The sequence below is a fragment of the Marmota flaviventris genome, chromosome 6, assembly GCF_047511675.1.
Source record: "Marmota flaviventris isolate mMarFla1 chromosome 6, mMarFla1.hap1, whole genome shotgun sequence".
NCBI lineage: Eukaryota > Metazoa > Chordata > Mammalia > Rodentia > Sciuridae > Marmota > Marmota flaviventris.
The window spans coordinates 97,834,980-97,851,021 of record NC_092503.1 but is presented as its reverse complement, the minus strand read 5'-3'; the positions used below and the strand labels follow the sequence as shown (position 1 = coordinate 97,851,021).

Here is a 16,042-nt window from a genome sequence, read left to right as displayed (position 1 = left end):
AAAAAAAAAACAAATGAAGGGGAAATATGAGGTTAAATAATTTTGCAAACTCACACAATGGATAAGTGACAAAGTAGGAACTAAAACTCTCGCAATGGTGCCCTTATAATTCTTGCACACAACTTAGTCCTAGGAGTCAGGAAAAACATACATCATATTGGAACCAAATAACATTAGCTAGCCCAGTGGGAACTTAAAATGATATTTACTTTCCCATGTTTCATGGTTAAAGAAACAAAACACACAAGTTGAGAACAGAAAGCCAAATTCAGAAATAATACTTAACATGAGGAAGAAAGAAAGTTACATAAAAACTTTATCCCTAAATTCCTTATGTGATTATACTTGCCTGTGATGACAACTATAGAAATTGGAATTGTTAATGCAAAGGCAGCTCTTGTCCCTGATGACTTTAAAGATGTGCTTCATATACTCACAGATTTGGATGGTTTTGTTAATAACAGCCTCATATGAATCCACCTTTGACAAGTACCCAGTAATTAAAAAATAAATTTGTTAAACATCAATACTCTTAAAAATATACTAAGAGGTTCAGCTCCAATTTATTAAATAAAATGTAAGAAAAACATTTTACTCTACTGATAAGAGAAACAGTCTCAGCTGGGAGGAGTCCACTTCACACTGACATCAGAACTAGGTGACCAGGATTAGTTTAGAATGACAATTTAATTTCTCTTTATTAATATCATAATGCTATTCGTTTTGAATCAATTTGACATCACTATAATTAGAAACAACTTAAATGAAAGTAGTGAAATTGCTTTAGATAGCAGACTTGTTTTCATTGAGATACTCAGATGAATTTCAAGAATTTAATTTACGTTATGGACCATGCATCTCATTTTGCTTTCTTGAATTTCTTGATCACCAATAATTTTCATGAGAATTTCAGTTATTTCCTTCCCCATCTAAATGTAGTTTTTTAATAAGAGTTCACATAGAAATAAATCTCATCACAAACTGCTATGCTCAACACTCTATTTTCTTTCTTCTGGTACTAGGATCAACTGTGGTGACACTAAAACACTCTATGTATTTAAAATATTAAGGTTTCAATATTTTCAAAAATAATTTCAAAGAGGGTCTTTTCCATATGCTTATCAAACCTTCTTTAAAACTCAACTATTATTAAGAAGTTCAAAGCTCATATTCTGTTTCCTTTAGGAAAAAGCTTGATGGGCCCTCCATACCTTAATTAGAGTCATCCTGGTGATTTGTTAATAAATCTCACATTATCTCAGAACTCTGATTTTCTTGGCAAATGCTAGCTACAAAGAGTACTTGAAATAATTTAGACCACATGCTGATTTGCCTTTTTGTAGATCCTGAACTTATTTGCATAAAAATAACATTTTCTCTACATGTTCCCCTCACAATGTGATTAATACCTAAGAGTTTGCTCTCAAATTAGATGGAAAAAAAAAATCTCTTTATTATAGCTAATAGCCATTACAGATACTCCACAACATTTCTCTAATTTGGCATTACCTCTGAAATTACCTGGCACCTACCTTTGATTTTATGCTTATTATGAAAAATTCTGCTTTCAGACCAAGGTTTCTCAAGATCTTCAAAACTTCAAACATACTCTTTTGAACCTAAAATTTGAGCTAAATATCTTTTTTTTCCTTTTTTTTTTTTTTGGGGGGGGGTAGTTACTGGGGATTGAACTCAGGGGCACTCAACCACTGAGCCACATCCCCATCCCTATCTTGCATTTTATTTAGAGACAGGGTCTCACTCAATTCACTATATAAATCTGATATTTCAGAGGATGGTAATGATAACTTGTATTTGTTTAAAGCCTTATTAAAACATCGATTGTTTCTATGCTTTCTTGTATAAGTTTTATAGTTTTAGATTTTTCATTTGAATTTATTTTTTTCTGAGTTTATTTCTGCATGTAGCACATGGTACACACTGAAGTTCATATTTTTTCTGTATATGGATATCCAATTTCTCCAGCACTGTTTATTGAAAAGACCATCCTTTCTTCCTAAAATTCTCTTTGTACTTAACCAAAAATCTAAAATCAAGTGTGTTTGATTTCACTGAATTCATCTGTCTGTTTTTATGAATTACAACAATGTCTTGACCTTGTAGCTTTGTAATAAGTTATGAAAGAAAATAAACAAAACATCTTCTGTCTCTATCAACTTCTGCTTTCTCAGATAAATTAAGAAAGGTGGCCCACGTATGTATAATCAGATATACACTAAAAGAAAAGGACTTAAATTATTTTCTCTTACATTTACCTACAGAACATATAATTTAAAAGATATGCATACCATTTTAAATGGAGCAAGATTTCTCAAAAACTAAAAATTATGGATATTTGTTCACACATAAGAGGTACATACCAATTATTAAGACAGCCATAAATATTTTGTTTCTCCTTTCTAAGCATAAAGGAAACTGGATATAAAGTCTTGAAATCAGCTATGTTAATGATTGAGTTGCAGAAAATGATTAGCTCTGAACAGACTAAAATAGTTTATAAAAGCAGTCAAATTTTCAGAAACTAAGAGAGTAAGTAACATCTAATAAATGTCTACTACTGTTTCAGATCTTTCATTATATGAATAAGAGTTATAATTATAATCATACTCAGAATTTGAAAAATAGTCAAAGTAAGGTGGCTATACCCCACCTTTTTACTCATTTTACTTATTTCAGGATTTACTATCTTTGTCTGTTCTCAGGTTAGGAATAGAAAGCACATCAAGATAATAAAGCACAGAATAATACCATCAAGATTAGAAAAATAAGGCTTTAATGATAATTTACTGTTAATAAACGTAGAATCAAAGTTATTGAAGTGCTCCAAATCAAAGTGTTACCTAGTCTTTTTATCATGACCACGTTTTGGCAAAAATATAAACAAAGCCCCAAACTCCATGATTTTTTAAAATTTAGTATTGTTTTATACAAACACCAACTCCTTCTAAGTTGATATCTTTTTAATATATTTAAATTAAAATAACTTTTAACTCCTGGAGGATATGATTTAAAATGCATAAACAAATGTGTTCATATAATATTTCTCTAGACATCATAATAGCAGTAACCATACTTCACTGAGAAAGCTTTATCAGTAATAAAGTTGAAAATAAAACCATTTGAGATATTAACCATATCATGTTGGGTCTTAAAGGGGAATTGTGGGATGTTTGTTTGTGGTACTGGAGATTTAACCCACTGCACTCTACCACTAGGCTACATCCCCAGGCCACCTGAATTAGAAATTTTTAAAATGCTCTTCTATTCAAGAAAATCTTTAGAATGAGCAAACAAAAATCTTAGGCCTTTGCTCTTTTTTATTGAAAATTCACTGTTAATTACTTGTATATTAGCTATCAGTCATGTAAACTCATAGAACCTCTTTTTGCTTTCCCAAACCATACTGTAGTTCCTGCTTGTATCTAGATGCTTGTTATTTAGCTGTTGGTTGATAATGGTTACCTCCTCTTCTTCCAGCCTTTTCAATGAATCACCAGCAAATTTAATATATTGTGTCATGAGAGTAACCAGAGCAGTGTACCGGGTCCGTAGGTCCATGAACTGCAAGTAAGGAAAAAATTAATAAAAATGTAATTTCCAGTTGTCCTTAACAAATTGAATAAACTGAGTAATAATTGTAATATTAACTAAGCTTTGGTAGAATAAAACACACAACACCCCAATAATTAATGGTAACTAGGTATCGATGAGCTACAGTTATGCATACCATATGCATGCTAATTCTAAGTTTAATCATGAAATACATTTATTTATCTTTGTAGTTAATCACTGATCCTGAATTGATCTTGATTTTAAAAAGGATTTTAAAAACTCTTAATAAAATGTAGTTATGGGTATAGATTTTCTATTTGAGATAATAAAAATTTACTGGAAATGAGTAGTGGATATGATTACACAGCATTGTGATATATTAAAATGCCATTAAACTGTACCTTTTTAAATGATTAAAATGGTATATTTTATATCGTGTTTTAACATAATTAAAATAAATAAAATTGTTTAAAAATATTGTTTCACTCTTTTATGCCCTGTCCCCCTCATATTTTTATTACCTCTTGAATAATAAGATCTGCTGAGCTCTGCATTCTTCGGCGTTTCACTGGAGATTTTTGTTGTGAATCTACCATGGCCCGGTAGGTCATAGTTTGTAACTCATAGTCCTACATAAAAGAGTCAACATTATAAAATTAATTAAGGCAAGCCCTAGAGCTTCATCCTACAGTGATTAAATGCAGAAAATTAAAATCTAGTTTCACTGAATGAATTTTAAATAAAACACTACAAAACTACATTTTTTAGGAATCTATCAGATCCTGGAGATGCTTCCAAGGTGTGTTGATAAAAGCGGTATGGTCAGGAAAGTTCTCAATTCTTTTTGTAACTTCATAAAAATATTTATGTGGTGGCACATGCCTATAATCCCCAGGGCTTGGGAGGCTGAGACAGGAGAATCACAAGTTCAGGACCAGCCTTAACAACTTAGTTAAGGCCTTAAGCAACTTAGTGAGGCCCTAAGCAATTTAGTGAGACTCTGTCTCAAAATGAAAATAAAAAGGGCTGGGGACTTAGCTCAGTGCTTAAGTGTACCTGGGCTCAATACTTGCACAAAAATACACACACATAGACACACACACATAATATTTTAGTTATAAACAGTCTCCCCTTCCTCTGGATAAACTATGGATCTAGAAAGTTGAGAAACTATCAGTGATAACCAGAAAAGCATGGGAAACATCTGCTAAGTTAAAAAGTCAAAGCTTAGCCAGTACAGTGGCGCACGACTATAATTCCAGCTGAAGGGGGCTGAGGCAGGAGGATCACAAGTTCAAGGCCAGCCTTGACAACTGAGACAGTATTTTGAAATAAAAAATAAATGGAATAGGGATATAGCTTTATGATAAAGTGCTCCTGAGTTCAATCCCTAGAACAAAAAAGAAAAACAACAAAAAAAGTCAGAAACTCCTTGATGTTCGAAAAAAAAGAGGAAAAAGGGTTAGGAAATGAATTTCAGAGCTATATATTTATTCCGATATTTATGTTCATGAGGGAGGGTATGTGGGTGTGTCGGTGTGCGCACACACATGCTCAGGCACACATGTGGCAGAGACATACACACACACACACACACACACAATGAACAAATCAGGGACTGTCATCAGACTCCAATTTCACCCAGAATTTCTAGACAAGAATAAGAAAATCTGAGCGTGGTAATGCACGCCTGTAATCCCAAAGGCTTGGGAGGCTGAGGCAGGAGGATCATGAGTTCAAAGCCAGCCTCAGTAAATGTGAGGTGCTAAGCGACTCAGTGAGATCCTCTCTCTACTAGCATGGCTTTTAAAGTACATCACAGCCTTATATACTGAACATTAAGTTTGACTAGAGTAACTAAATCTTACCTTTACTATAGCTGAGTATTGTTCTGCATATTTTTGACATTCATCCATTTTGCTTTGTTTCATTTCTATTTCAGATACCAGCATCTAGAAACACACACAGTTTAGAAGAAACAGGATGAGGAACTCTATGCTACTTTATTTCTTAAGATGCTTGAGAACTAAGAAATACCCACATCACTTAAAAGTACAACTCCTAAGCCCTTTGCATTTAATATGCAACTTGCCTTACAGGAAAATTACAAATTAAATATACAATTTAGCTTATGGGTAAATTATAAACTTCTAGATTAAGACTTCTAAGTGACCCATATCCTCATGAGGATTCAAAAGCAAAAATTACTAAACCCCATAGGAATTATGCAAAAGTGGCCTGGATATACTTGACTATCACCTATTCCTGATGAAAACAGAGTTAGAAATTACTAACCCCTAAAGTTAGAACAAAACTCCCCAACCACTCAATGTTCTGTCCAACGTCACTGTATAATTTTCTACTACTCTGTATTTTCATTTATTTGGGAACTCATGAAACTATTTTGGCCAGAAAAGTACCAAAGAGATTTCCATGCCTATGATTAAATGATCATTAGGAATTTGAAAACTTCCAAATTATTGCCAAGAAATAAAAATAAGTAATGTACATAGGTTTGGGTTGCAGAATTTCAGTATTATGTACTCCCCATTTTTCTCAAAATATCTGCTTTTAAGACATAAAAGGAAGATAAGGGACGTGACTGACCAATGTAGACACAACCTTGGGACAAGGAATTTTTTACAGACCTTCTGTTGATTCAACTGTGTGGCTAGGGTTTTGCTGTTTTCAGGCTGATTTTCTTGAATCTTTCTCTGAGTAGTTTCCACCTGCTGGATCCAATCATCTAAAGGATGATAGGTGTCTCTGTAATATTTTAGTGATTTCCCGATGCCCTCCAAGTCCCGTAGCCTAAGAGAACAGAAAGAGAACAGACAGTTTCCAACTGCATCCATAAGAAGGGTAGAAGGTGTAGGAAAGGGAGAGAGAAAAGCACTGTCCTATTCATCAAGCACAATGATGGGGTATCTGTAAAGCATTCAAGGCTGCAGCACCCCAAGGTACATATCCAAGGGCCCTTCACACTGGCTTTGAGTTGAGTTATAACTATTTTGTTCCTGGAGTTGTACAATTTAGTGATACTGGTTATTCTACCTACGAATGAGCCCAAGAGATGAAAGTTAAAAACCGGGAAAATAGGGACTTAATAATAATTATTATCAGAAAGTCTTGAACAACCAAGGTTTGCTTCAAATGGCAGCTCACTTTTGAAATGAAGAGAAGGCACTTTAAAGAATAGCTCAACATGGACTCAGTGTATTTTCCAGGAGCTATGATCAAAAACTTGTTGCTATAATTCTAAAACCAGCACATTTTAACCTACAGAAACAAGACACTATATGTATGAACATTATTTCATTTCTCAATCTCATAAAAGCATCTAATTTACACGGATATAAACTAAAGATGAATGAGAAAGGACGCTAATCCGTGTCTTTAAAGATGAGCCCTAAAACTATCCCATTTCATGTTTTTAAATTTTCACTGAGTGATTTAAACTTTCTTATATCTTCAATTAAAATGAACATCAGGCCATTTCAATTTATTTACATTTCTTAGGTCTAATATATATTGTTATATAGAGCCCTAACAAATAAACATGTGATTCATGCTCTTAGTCATGTGTGGATATCATATGTTAGTAATAATTACAAAACTGCATTGTTTTCTTTTTCTTCAAAAAAAGCAATAAATTAATTCCACAAGTGTCAGAAAACATCAATATTTTTAATTACACAGGATTGAAAAATGCTTATTTTGAAGTTAAATGTCTTATTAAAGTATACCACATAGGAAAGAAACATAATTAGGTACAGCTCTTGTAGTTAACACAATTAACTATGGAATTTTTTAAAAAGCTTAAGTTTGAAGTTTATCCAATATCCATAGATAAGACATCAAATCTGCACTTAAACTGAACCAATAATGATATGTACCTGTTGTCAATCTGCACTTGAACATTTTGCCACCTTTCAACTAACTGATCTGCTTTTTCTTTGTGCCAGTCAAAATCAAGGTCCCTTTCTTTATATGTCTTAAACATTTCATCACTGATGGCCTTTGCCTTCTGCAACTCGTCCTCCAGGGCATGGAAAACCTCTCTCTTTTCATCAACTTCAGACCGCCATTGCTAAAATACATTAATTAAAGAGAGTTATAAAATTAATCAATGAGTTACGGGGCGTACGCATTAGTTATGCAATGTTACAATTTATTTATAAATGACACATAAAATCAGATGAAGTAAAGACTATATTTCACACACTAAGTATATTAGGCTTAACTTTATTAAATGGCCAATATCTGGCTATAGTTTGATGTGTTTTGTTGTTTCTCGTTTTTTGGTACTAAAGATTGAACCCAGAGGCACTTTACCACCGGGCTATATCTCCAGCCTTTGTTATTTTTTGCCAGAGTCTTGTCAAGTTGCCAATGCTGTTATCAAATTTTCAAACCTCTTGCCTCTATCTCCCTAGTAACTAGGATTACAGGTCTATAAAACCATACCCAGCAACTGTGCTTTGATTTTTAAAAAATGACAATTTTATTAAGTTCAGAGTTTTCAAATTAATAAGATAAATATATTCCTTAAGTTTGTCACCTATAAATATAAAACATTTTTTTCATTTTTTTTAATGTTACTAATCTCATTATTTAAAAATGAATACATGGGGGCTGGTGTTGTAGCTCAGTGGTTGAGCACTTGCCTTGCATGTATGAGGCACTGGGTTTGATCCTCAGCACCACATAAAAAATTAAATAAATAAAACAAAGATATAAAAAATGAATACATGCATTAAAATTCAGAGATAACTTCACAATGTTTTGCAACTGCTCTGCTAAGTGCATTATGTACAGAAATAGTGAGTGCAATCACCAAGCTTTTTCCTTTCTTCAATTAATTTTTCTCTTTTAGTAGGTGAATCTATTATAAATAATTTCATTTTCAGATTCAATTTCTCTTGTGATCAACATGAATTGATTATAATAACCTACTGTCAAAAAGGTTTAAGCTTCAAATAAGTATGTTGCTCATATTATGATTGAACATATTTATTTATAGTAAATTATAGAATTATAGAGATGAAATAGACTGAATATATCAAAAATATATTCCAACCAAGATACTTAGCGCTGATTTTGAAGATCTGAACTCAGTGCTAAAAAATACTCATATGATCTTGAAAAATAGCCAAAAGTGAGACTCTTACCTTTAAAGTACTTATTAGATTCTCAATATTATTCTTGTCAGCTATAACTGCTTCTTCTTCACACAGTTTGGTTTCATAAAGTTTTACAAGGGCTTCTGCAGCTTGAGTGTTTTTTAATACCAAATTAACTGTTTTCAGCCTTTAAAAGGAAATTAAATAATAGCTCTTACTGTTGCATGTTTATTTTTGCATAATTCAGTCCTAAAGTACCATTATGACACATGGCATAGTGTATTTTTCAGAGGAGAACACTGAAAATTTACTGTAAGATTGGCATTCAGCTGACTCTCTTCTGAATAGACAGTATGTACTCCAACACATGCTCTGCCCCACAGTCAGTATTCATAAAGAGATTCCAACATAAAACAATTTCTAAGTTTGTTTAACCAAGTAAAGACAGAAACCCCTGCAGGTTAGGACTGCTACACTACCAGAACCATAATGTGGGAAGATAATGCCTTATGCACTAATCTTAAAGCATTTATATCCCCTTTCAGCATGGAGAAGTGTTATAAATCCACAGGAAAATTTAATATATTTCTTAAGATAAAATAAAATTGAATATTTCTGTTCATAAATTTTTAAATTAACAGCATATAAAAGTGATGACATTAAGAGGCAAATTGCATGTTAGTACGGTAGTTACATACTTCTCGATGTATGTAGAAGACATAGAATAGACTTGGTTCATGTTCTGAACAACCACGCTGAGCTCAGATCTTAGGGTAGGAACAGATGAAGAGGCTGCTGCTTGACTGAAAAACTCTTCACATTTATTTGTGATGGTTCCTAAATCATCTTTAAGTCGTTCCAGCTCTTTCTTTAGTTTCTATAAGACAATGAACATACACAGGTATTAGGTGATCACTCCAGATGGGGTAATTTTCTTAAAATAGTTTTAAAACACATTTTACATTATGGTCACTGACTTTAAAATCTACAAATTCTATAATTTTTCTTTATCAAAGAAACAAAGACTTGGAATTCCAGTTTTATAATCAGTGCTGCCTATCTCCTTAGATCCAAACATAACTTATCACCCAGGTATACAGCAGGGGTATAATGACTCATTTGAGAAACCCCTCAAGATGAGTGAAAGGGCACAAGCTTGCATGTTTACCTAAGTCAGAGGTAAAATTACAGAATCACATTTTACAATCAGTAATAAACACACAATCAGACCTTACCAAGTAACCAGTGTGCAAAGTTGAACCTGTATGATTACTGAGATAGTCCTTGATCTTATTTTTTTGCCCCAACATATTTGTAACTCTTACCTCCTGCTCTGTGATTCTGAACACACTTTCATGCAAATCATCTCTTTCCAGGGGAGTTCGAATCTGTCTGATTAGTCGATCTTCACAGTTCTCTAATCTAAGTCTAATGTTTCGAACTTCAGAGATGTAGAGATTATAAACTGATTCCTCTTGCTCCTCTGTAAAAATAAATGTTTAAAAAATACCTTGTTTTTTTTTCCTACCTTTGAATGATCTTATTCATGTTTTAATACAGCAATTTTCCTATTACTGGGTAACAATTTAGTCAAACTTACAGCTCCTATTATCATCACAAACTCACTTTAAAACTTAAAGTGTAAATCTTAAAAATAGGAATTTTAAAATTTAAGAAGTTAATAAAATTTCCCTAGAGCCATCTGAAGCACCAATTTCTGATAAGTTATTTATAAACATAATGTGAATTATTTAAGTTGTAGATTTTAAAAATTAAATATAATCCTTAAAAGTAAAAAGAAAATGAAGAATGTGTGAATGTTTCAGATTTTAAAAACCAGGAAAATACTAATAAAACATTTGTTATCTAAGAAACATCAAAAGAGTTATGAATAAAAATTATATTTAGGGCTAGAGTTGAGGCTCAGTGGTAGAGCACTTGCCTAGCATGAATGAGGGAAGTTCTGGGTTCAATTCTCAGCACAGCATATAAATAAATGAATAAAATACAGGTCCATCAACATCTAAAAAAATATTTTTAAAGATATATATTTAATAAAATTTAACTAAACATTTTGCTTTTAATCCCTATATATAATTATACATGAGAAAATAATTGAGTCTTTCCTATACCTGAAGGGTCACTATCCTAAACATGACCTTTCCAAACAGTGAAGATGTTGAAAAGGTGATGCAGTGAGGATTCATCTTTTTCATAATATTTGGCTGGCATCTTTTTGTTAATTCATCACTTAGAAATAAGTGAATCTCTCCTTGAATCTTCCTACATAAAACTTTTGGTTTTGGTAGTGCAGGTGCTTGAACCTGAAGCCTTGTGCGTGCTAGGCAAATGGTCTACCATTGAGCTACTACTGCAGCCATACATTTTTGTTTTGGTGTTCCAGCAATTGTATCTCTATATCACAAACTGAGTGATGTAATACAAACAAGATTAGGATTCCCACTGAGAACACTAAACTCCTGGATTAAACCAAACACCTGTGGGCGGGGGTGGAGGGACCAGAAATTCCCATGCTTTACCTCTTTCTGCAGACTTAAGAAGTTCTTGGTAATACTGTTTACATACATTAACTTCCTTTTCGAGTTGTGTTATATCAGAGCCTGAAAATACTTGGGATTCCTGGCTGTCTTCCAGAAAATCTTCAAAACGAGACTGGAGATTACTCAGAACTTGCTGATGTTCACCAGGCAACATTGTCTTGATCTAAAGAAGACCAAAGACCCATGTAATTAAATGATTATAGTAGCAAGAGTTAAATCTAAATGGGACAAATCTCTTGCTGATCTCAGTATATTCCAGTTTACATTAATAAATAGTTATAAGTAGAAGAACCATTTGAAAATTAATATTCTCTTCTGTTAACAATTTCAGGATAAAAAACAAGTCAAAAAAGTTCAATAAACTTAATTATAAACTACATCAATCTCTCCAAGTCCAAACACTATGTCCTATCCTGACATCTCAGCACTAGATGAAATCTGTTATCTCCAGAATTCTCAAATTATTTGAAAGTGCCTGTACATGGCAGGCATTTAACAAATGTTCACTGATGCTTGAATATCAGCAAGGGTCTGCCAGGCTTTATCCTATTCTGGAGCAAATACAAAGTCCACCCCATGCATGACAAGGCATTCCACATTTCTGGACATATAGGGTTGATGTGTACATTTCACTTACTGAAGCCACATTGCTAGCTCGAATTCTCTCAATTTCATTGATGAGATAATGCCAGGATACTACACTCTTCATGTTAATGTGAGACTCGTGCCAAAGAGTCAGGACATTTTGATACTGTTGCTCAATTCTGAAATATAAAAGAAAATACAAATTAAGTCTTTCCACACCTTCTGAAAGCAAGCTACAATTTTTCCTTTTTTTTGTGAAATAATCCATGTTTACTAGTTGTAGAGTCTTCAGATTCTGAGCAGACTTGATAAAATAGTGATTGTTTCTTTAACCTTCAGAAGGCCCCCAAAACAAGTTCTATGTCTTCAGCTAATAAATACAAACCTGTTTGCAAAGTCAACTGCTTCTTTATTTGGTGGAGGAACAGTGAAGCACACAGATGGGACCATGGCCTCATTCCCAGTAGGACTAATGACCTTCCATTTAGCACGATGAGAGTTATTTGCCAAAACACATTCGTCATCTTTGTATATGGTTATCTGGTGTTAAATGAAGAACAGAATAACTAAATCAGAGCATCATTAGCTAATTTTTTTCCATACTCAATCCTGAGATTTGCTCTGTTTTATGAGATGGGAAAATGTTATCACTACTAAGCAACATGACCTTGTTTTATAATACATGAATAGTAACAGAAACTGGTCTGTACCTCAATTTGTCGGTAGTCACAGATAGCTTTGATTGGAATTGAAGTTTTGAGTTGACAGTCAGGATTTCTTGGCTTCAGCTGAATGATTGTTTTTGCTCTCCCCATCAGACTTGCTACTGAGCTCTTATACTGCAGAAGTTCTTCTTTCTCTTCCTACATTGTAAATAGAATGGATTTTAAGAAGTGAAAGACTTGTACTCTCCATTCCTTCAGAGATTTACACAAATAAAATTTCACCAGAAAAGTTATTCCTTAGCCACCTGGTCTCAACTTCCAGTTCCTCCTTACCCACTCCTGCATTCTTCTTCCCTTATTTTGTTTGTTCAGATTTTGTTTGGTTTTTTCCTCTTTAGCATTTACCACTACCTACATTTTATTGAACATGCTAGCACCACAAAGGTGGAGATTCTTATCTGCTTTGTTCATTGTCCTGGAACTAAAACAGTGCCTAGGGTATAGAAAGCTCCTAACAAATATTTGTGGAATAAACAACTAAACACACTCACACAGAGTATTGTTAAAGCATCTTAAAACATCAAGGCTATCATATAAAAAACACTTCTGTTGTGTTACCAAAAAATTTTAAACATTTAAATGCTTAATCAAATGAAGTAAGAATATATGAGTACCAATAAAATTAAGTTCTGCACATAAAGTGTAATAAATTAATTAACAATAAATTAATAAATAAAACACTAATCCAACCACTATTCTGCATTGTGGATGGAATGCATGAGTTTTTGTATGAGTACCATTGATTCTTGAACAAGGTCTTCCAGCTTGTGAATGCTGCTTGATCTATCACAGCTATACTTCCGCTGAATGGCGTCTTTTAGATTCCTTAAATAATCAGTAGCTTCTTTGGCATCATTGAAAAACTAAGGAAAGAGAAAATTTGTCAGTCAGAGCTCATTAAATGCCAGTAAAGCACAGAATTGTCAAGTTTGGATAACCAGGCCCTGTGTGTACCCTTTATTAAGCAAGAACAGAATAAAAGCACAAGATAACTTTATAGCTATACCCTTCTTGAATCAAACAACACTTGAACTTTTGGGGTCTCACTAAGATGCTGAGGCTAGCCTCTAATTTGTCATCCTCCTGTCTCAACCTTCTGAGTCACTGGGATTACAGGCATGTGCCACCACATTCAGCTTAAAGTAGTTTTTAAAGAATTTTTCTTTTTTAACAGAATGTTGCAATCTCTCTTACAGGACATGAAATTAACCCTTATATCCTACAAAGAAAACATTTCAGTTTATTCATTCTGCACATTATATACATGCTTATGTGTGTAATAACTTATGAAGAAGATTTCTGCAAGTCATCCCAAATCACTATGCTATCTAATGGAGTCCTGGTTCTACTAACATACCTCAAAATATGCAGTGTTCTCCTTTATGTGCTGCTCCACACACTGGCAGAGTTGCAAGATCCAGCTCCACTGAGTCTGCATGGCAGCTCTGTAGGCCTTCAAGACAAAACACAGCCATTAAAACCAGATGGAGAGAATAAGGTACCTGCTGTGCTGGGGAGGTAGTCTAGGGTTAGAATGATTTCTTAACATCCACAAGGTCGGGGTTTAATATCCCGCACTGCAACAATCACAACAAAACAGGCATGTCTACACTGGTGTTTTTTAATGATAAAATACTCTATCTAAATAGATAATAAATTGCTTTAACAGTATGAGACTTGAAAAGCAGGGTAGTAAAATGTTCCTCTTATGTAAGAGTTCTCACTTGTACAATCCTAAAGTTTACACATTGAGTTTTTAAATCAGTGCAGCTGATTTCTCTAAAATTTTAAACTTCTTGAATTTTTTTCCTAAAAAGACAAGAGAAAAGTTAACTCTGGCTATTTTTACATGAAAAATATTTAAAATTTGAAATAAATGCAAGATACCACTCCTATTTAGAAAACCATCCCTTTTATTTACTCCTTTGCCACTACCCTTACACCTGCTTGGTGAAATCCTCAAACATGCTTTCCTCCATGACGACTTCATCTTCCCTTTCTCCGAATTTTTATATTACTGAATCATAAAATATACTTTCTAACAGAAATAGATGGTTCTGTAAATGTTCCTCTTTGCTTTTGCTAAGGAAAGGATTGGGAAGGATGGAAAAGGGAGCACACTCTTTCTTGTGCAATTTGGAGTTATAATAATTATAATTTAGGAATTATAATTTGAAAGTCTGTGGACTCAAACTTTCATTTCATGCAAAGTGTATCTTTCAAGAGGGCAAAAAGTGCAAAAAAAAATCCAACACCCTTTTATGTTTGAGGTGCAATTCACTGACTTCCAGGAGAGGGAGCTCTAAATGTCTGCACAACTTAAGCCTCTCATTTATTTATTTATTTTTTTCCCCCTCCATTAGGAACAACTCATCCCTGCAGAGCAATGTACAGGTGGGCTTTCTGCATGGAATGTACAGTGCAGCATTGGAAATCTGATGCTATATTATATTATCTGTTCCCTCAAATCAAGCTTTTTTTGTTTGTTTGTTTTTATTTTCTGGTACTGGGGATTGAATGCAGGGCCTTAAGCACCCTAAGCATATGTTCTACCTCTGAATTATACCCCAACCCCTCAAATTAAGGTACTTTGAGTAAACTGGCATATAACTGTATGTTATCACATTTCTAGGGTTTTTTAGTACAAAATATGAAGTAGTGTTGATAATTAACCAAGTATTATTCATCTACCGATAATCTACAATGAACAGGCCAATGGAGTCATAGGGATTACTAAGGCTTCATTTTATTCCTTAAGAAAATTTTAGTTAGATTATTATTCTATATAAAAGTAATCAGATTCACATTCACACTTTTCATTCCCATCAAAATTCTATTTTCCAACAGCTTTCACCTATCTGCCCTAAGGAATACTGTATTTTTAGATTATTATTGTACAAAAGTATAGCCAGATCATGTGGATACAAAAACTTTAATTTGTGTGAAAGAAAGTCAAACATAACATTCCTAACTTCCTAATGAGGCCTAGAATTTTACTAACATTTTATGTACCGATGAATTCAGTGAACAAAGCGATAAGATCCCTTCCCTCAACTGCGAGTGTGAGGCACGCCAGCTTTTACGCAGAACACTTTTTCCCTCTAGCAACTCGTGACATCTGTCTGTCCCTGGTGATGCTCCCCATCCTCTTACATAACCCCAGTTCACATTCACAAAGTCATTGAGTCTGTCTAGTGCACATCAGGCCTAAAAATTAAAAACTGCACAGGCAACCTGCAAATCCCACGTCAACTCTCCACTTCTGCAACTGAAATGTTCACTCCACACTAAGAGGAGGAAGCTACCACAATACCCTTCACCAAACCTGTGTAGAAGTATTAAATTAAATTGCAATGTGATATTTCTGGAGAATATATTATATAATTTGCACTCTACTCAGAGGTGAGAATAAATTATTTCTTCTCGTTCTTACCACAACTCTATTGAGGCAACATAGCCCATTTTTGATAGGGAT

The 16,042-nt window shown here is 33.7% G+C and overlaps 1 protein-coding gene across 10 annotated transcripts in view; it reads right to left on the bottom strand.

Moving 5' to 3' along the window:
• Dst (dystonin) overlaps window positions 1-16,042 on the bottom strand; it is a 441,140-nt gene that overhangs the window by 147,154 nt on the left and 277,944 nt on the right. For all 10 annotated transcript variants that reach the window (XM_071613304.1, XM_071613301.1, XM_071613307.1 and 7 more), the window contains 14 exons: window positions 13,925-14,020; window positions 13,305-13,430; window positions 12,553-12,705; window positions 12,228-12,382; window positions 11,895-12,021; window positions 11,237-11,420; window positions 10,022-10,179; window positions 9,395-9,573; window positions 8,745-8,883; window positions 7,470-7,663; window positions 6,222-6,384; window positions 5,442-5,525; window positions 4,095-4,202; window positions 3,484-3,582 (listed from right to left, as the gene is read on the bottom strand). In XM_071613304.1, the coding sequence (XP_071469405.1) occupies window positions 3,484-3,582; window positions 4,095-4,202; window positions 5,442-5,525; window positions 6,222-6,384; window positions 7,470-7,663; window positions 8,745-8,883; window positions 9,395-9,573; window positions 10,022-10,179; window positions 11,237-11,420; window positions 11,895-12,021; window positions 12,228-12,382; window positions 12,553-12,705; window positions 13,305-13,430; window positions 13,925-14,020 (1,965 nt within the window). The remainder of the gene's footprint in view (window positions 1-3,483; window positions 3,583-4,094; window positions 4,203-5,441; window positions 5,526-6,221; window positions 6,385-7,469; window positions 7,664-8,744; window positions 8,884-9,394; window positions 9,574-10,021; window positions 10,180-11,236; window positions 11,421-11,894; window positions 12,022-12,227; window positions 12,383-12,552; window positions 12,706-13,304; window positions 13,431-13,924; window positions 14,021-16,042) is intronic.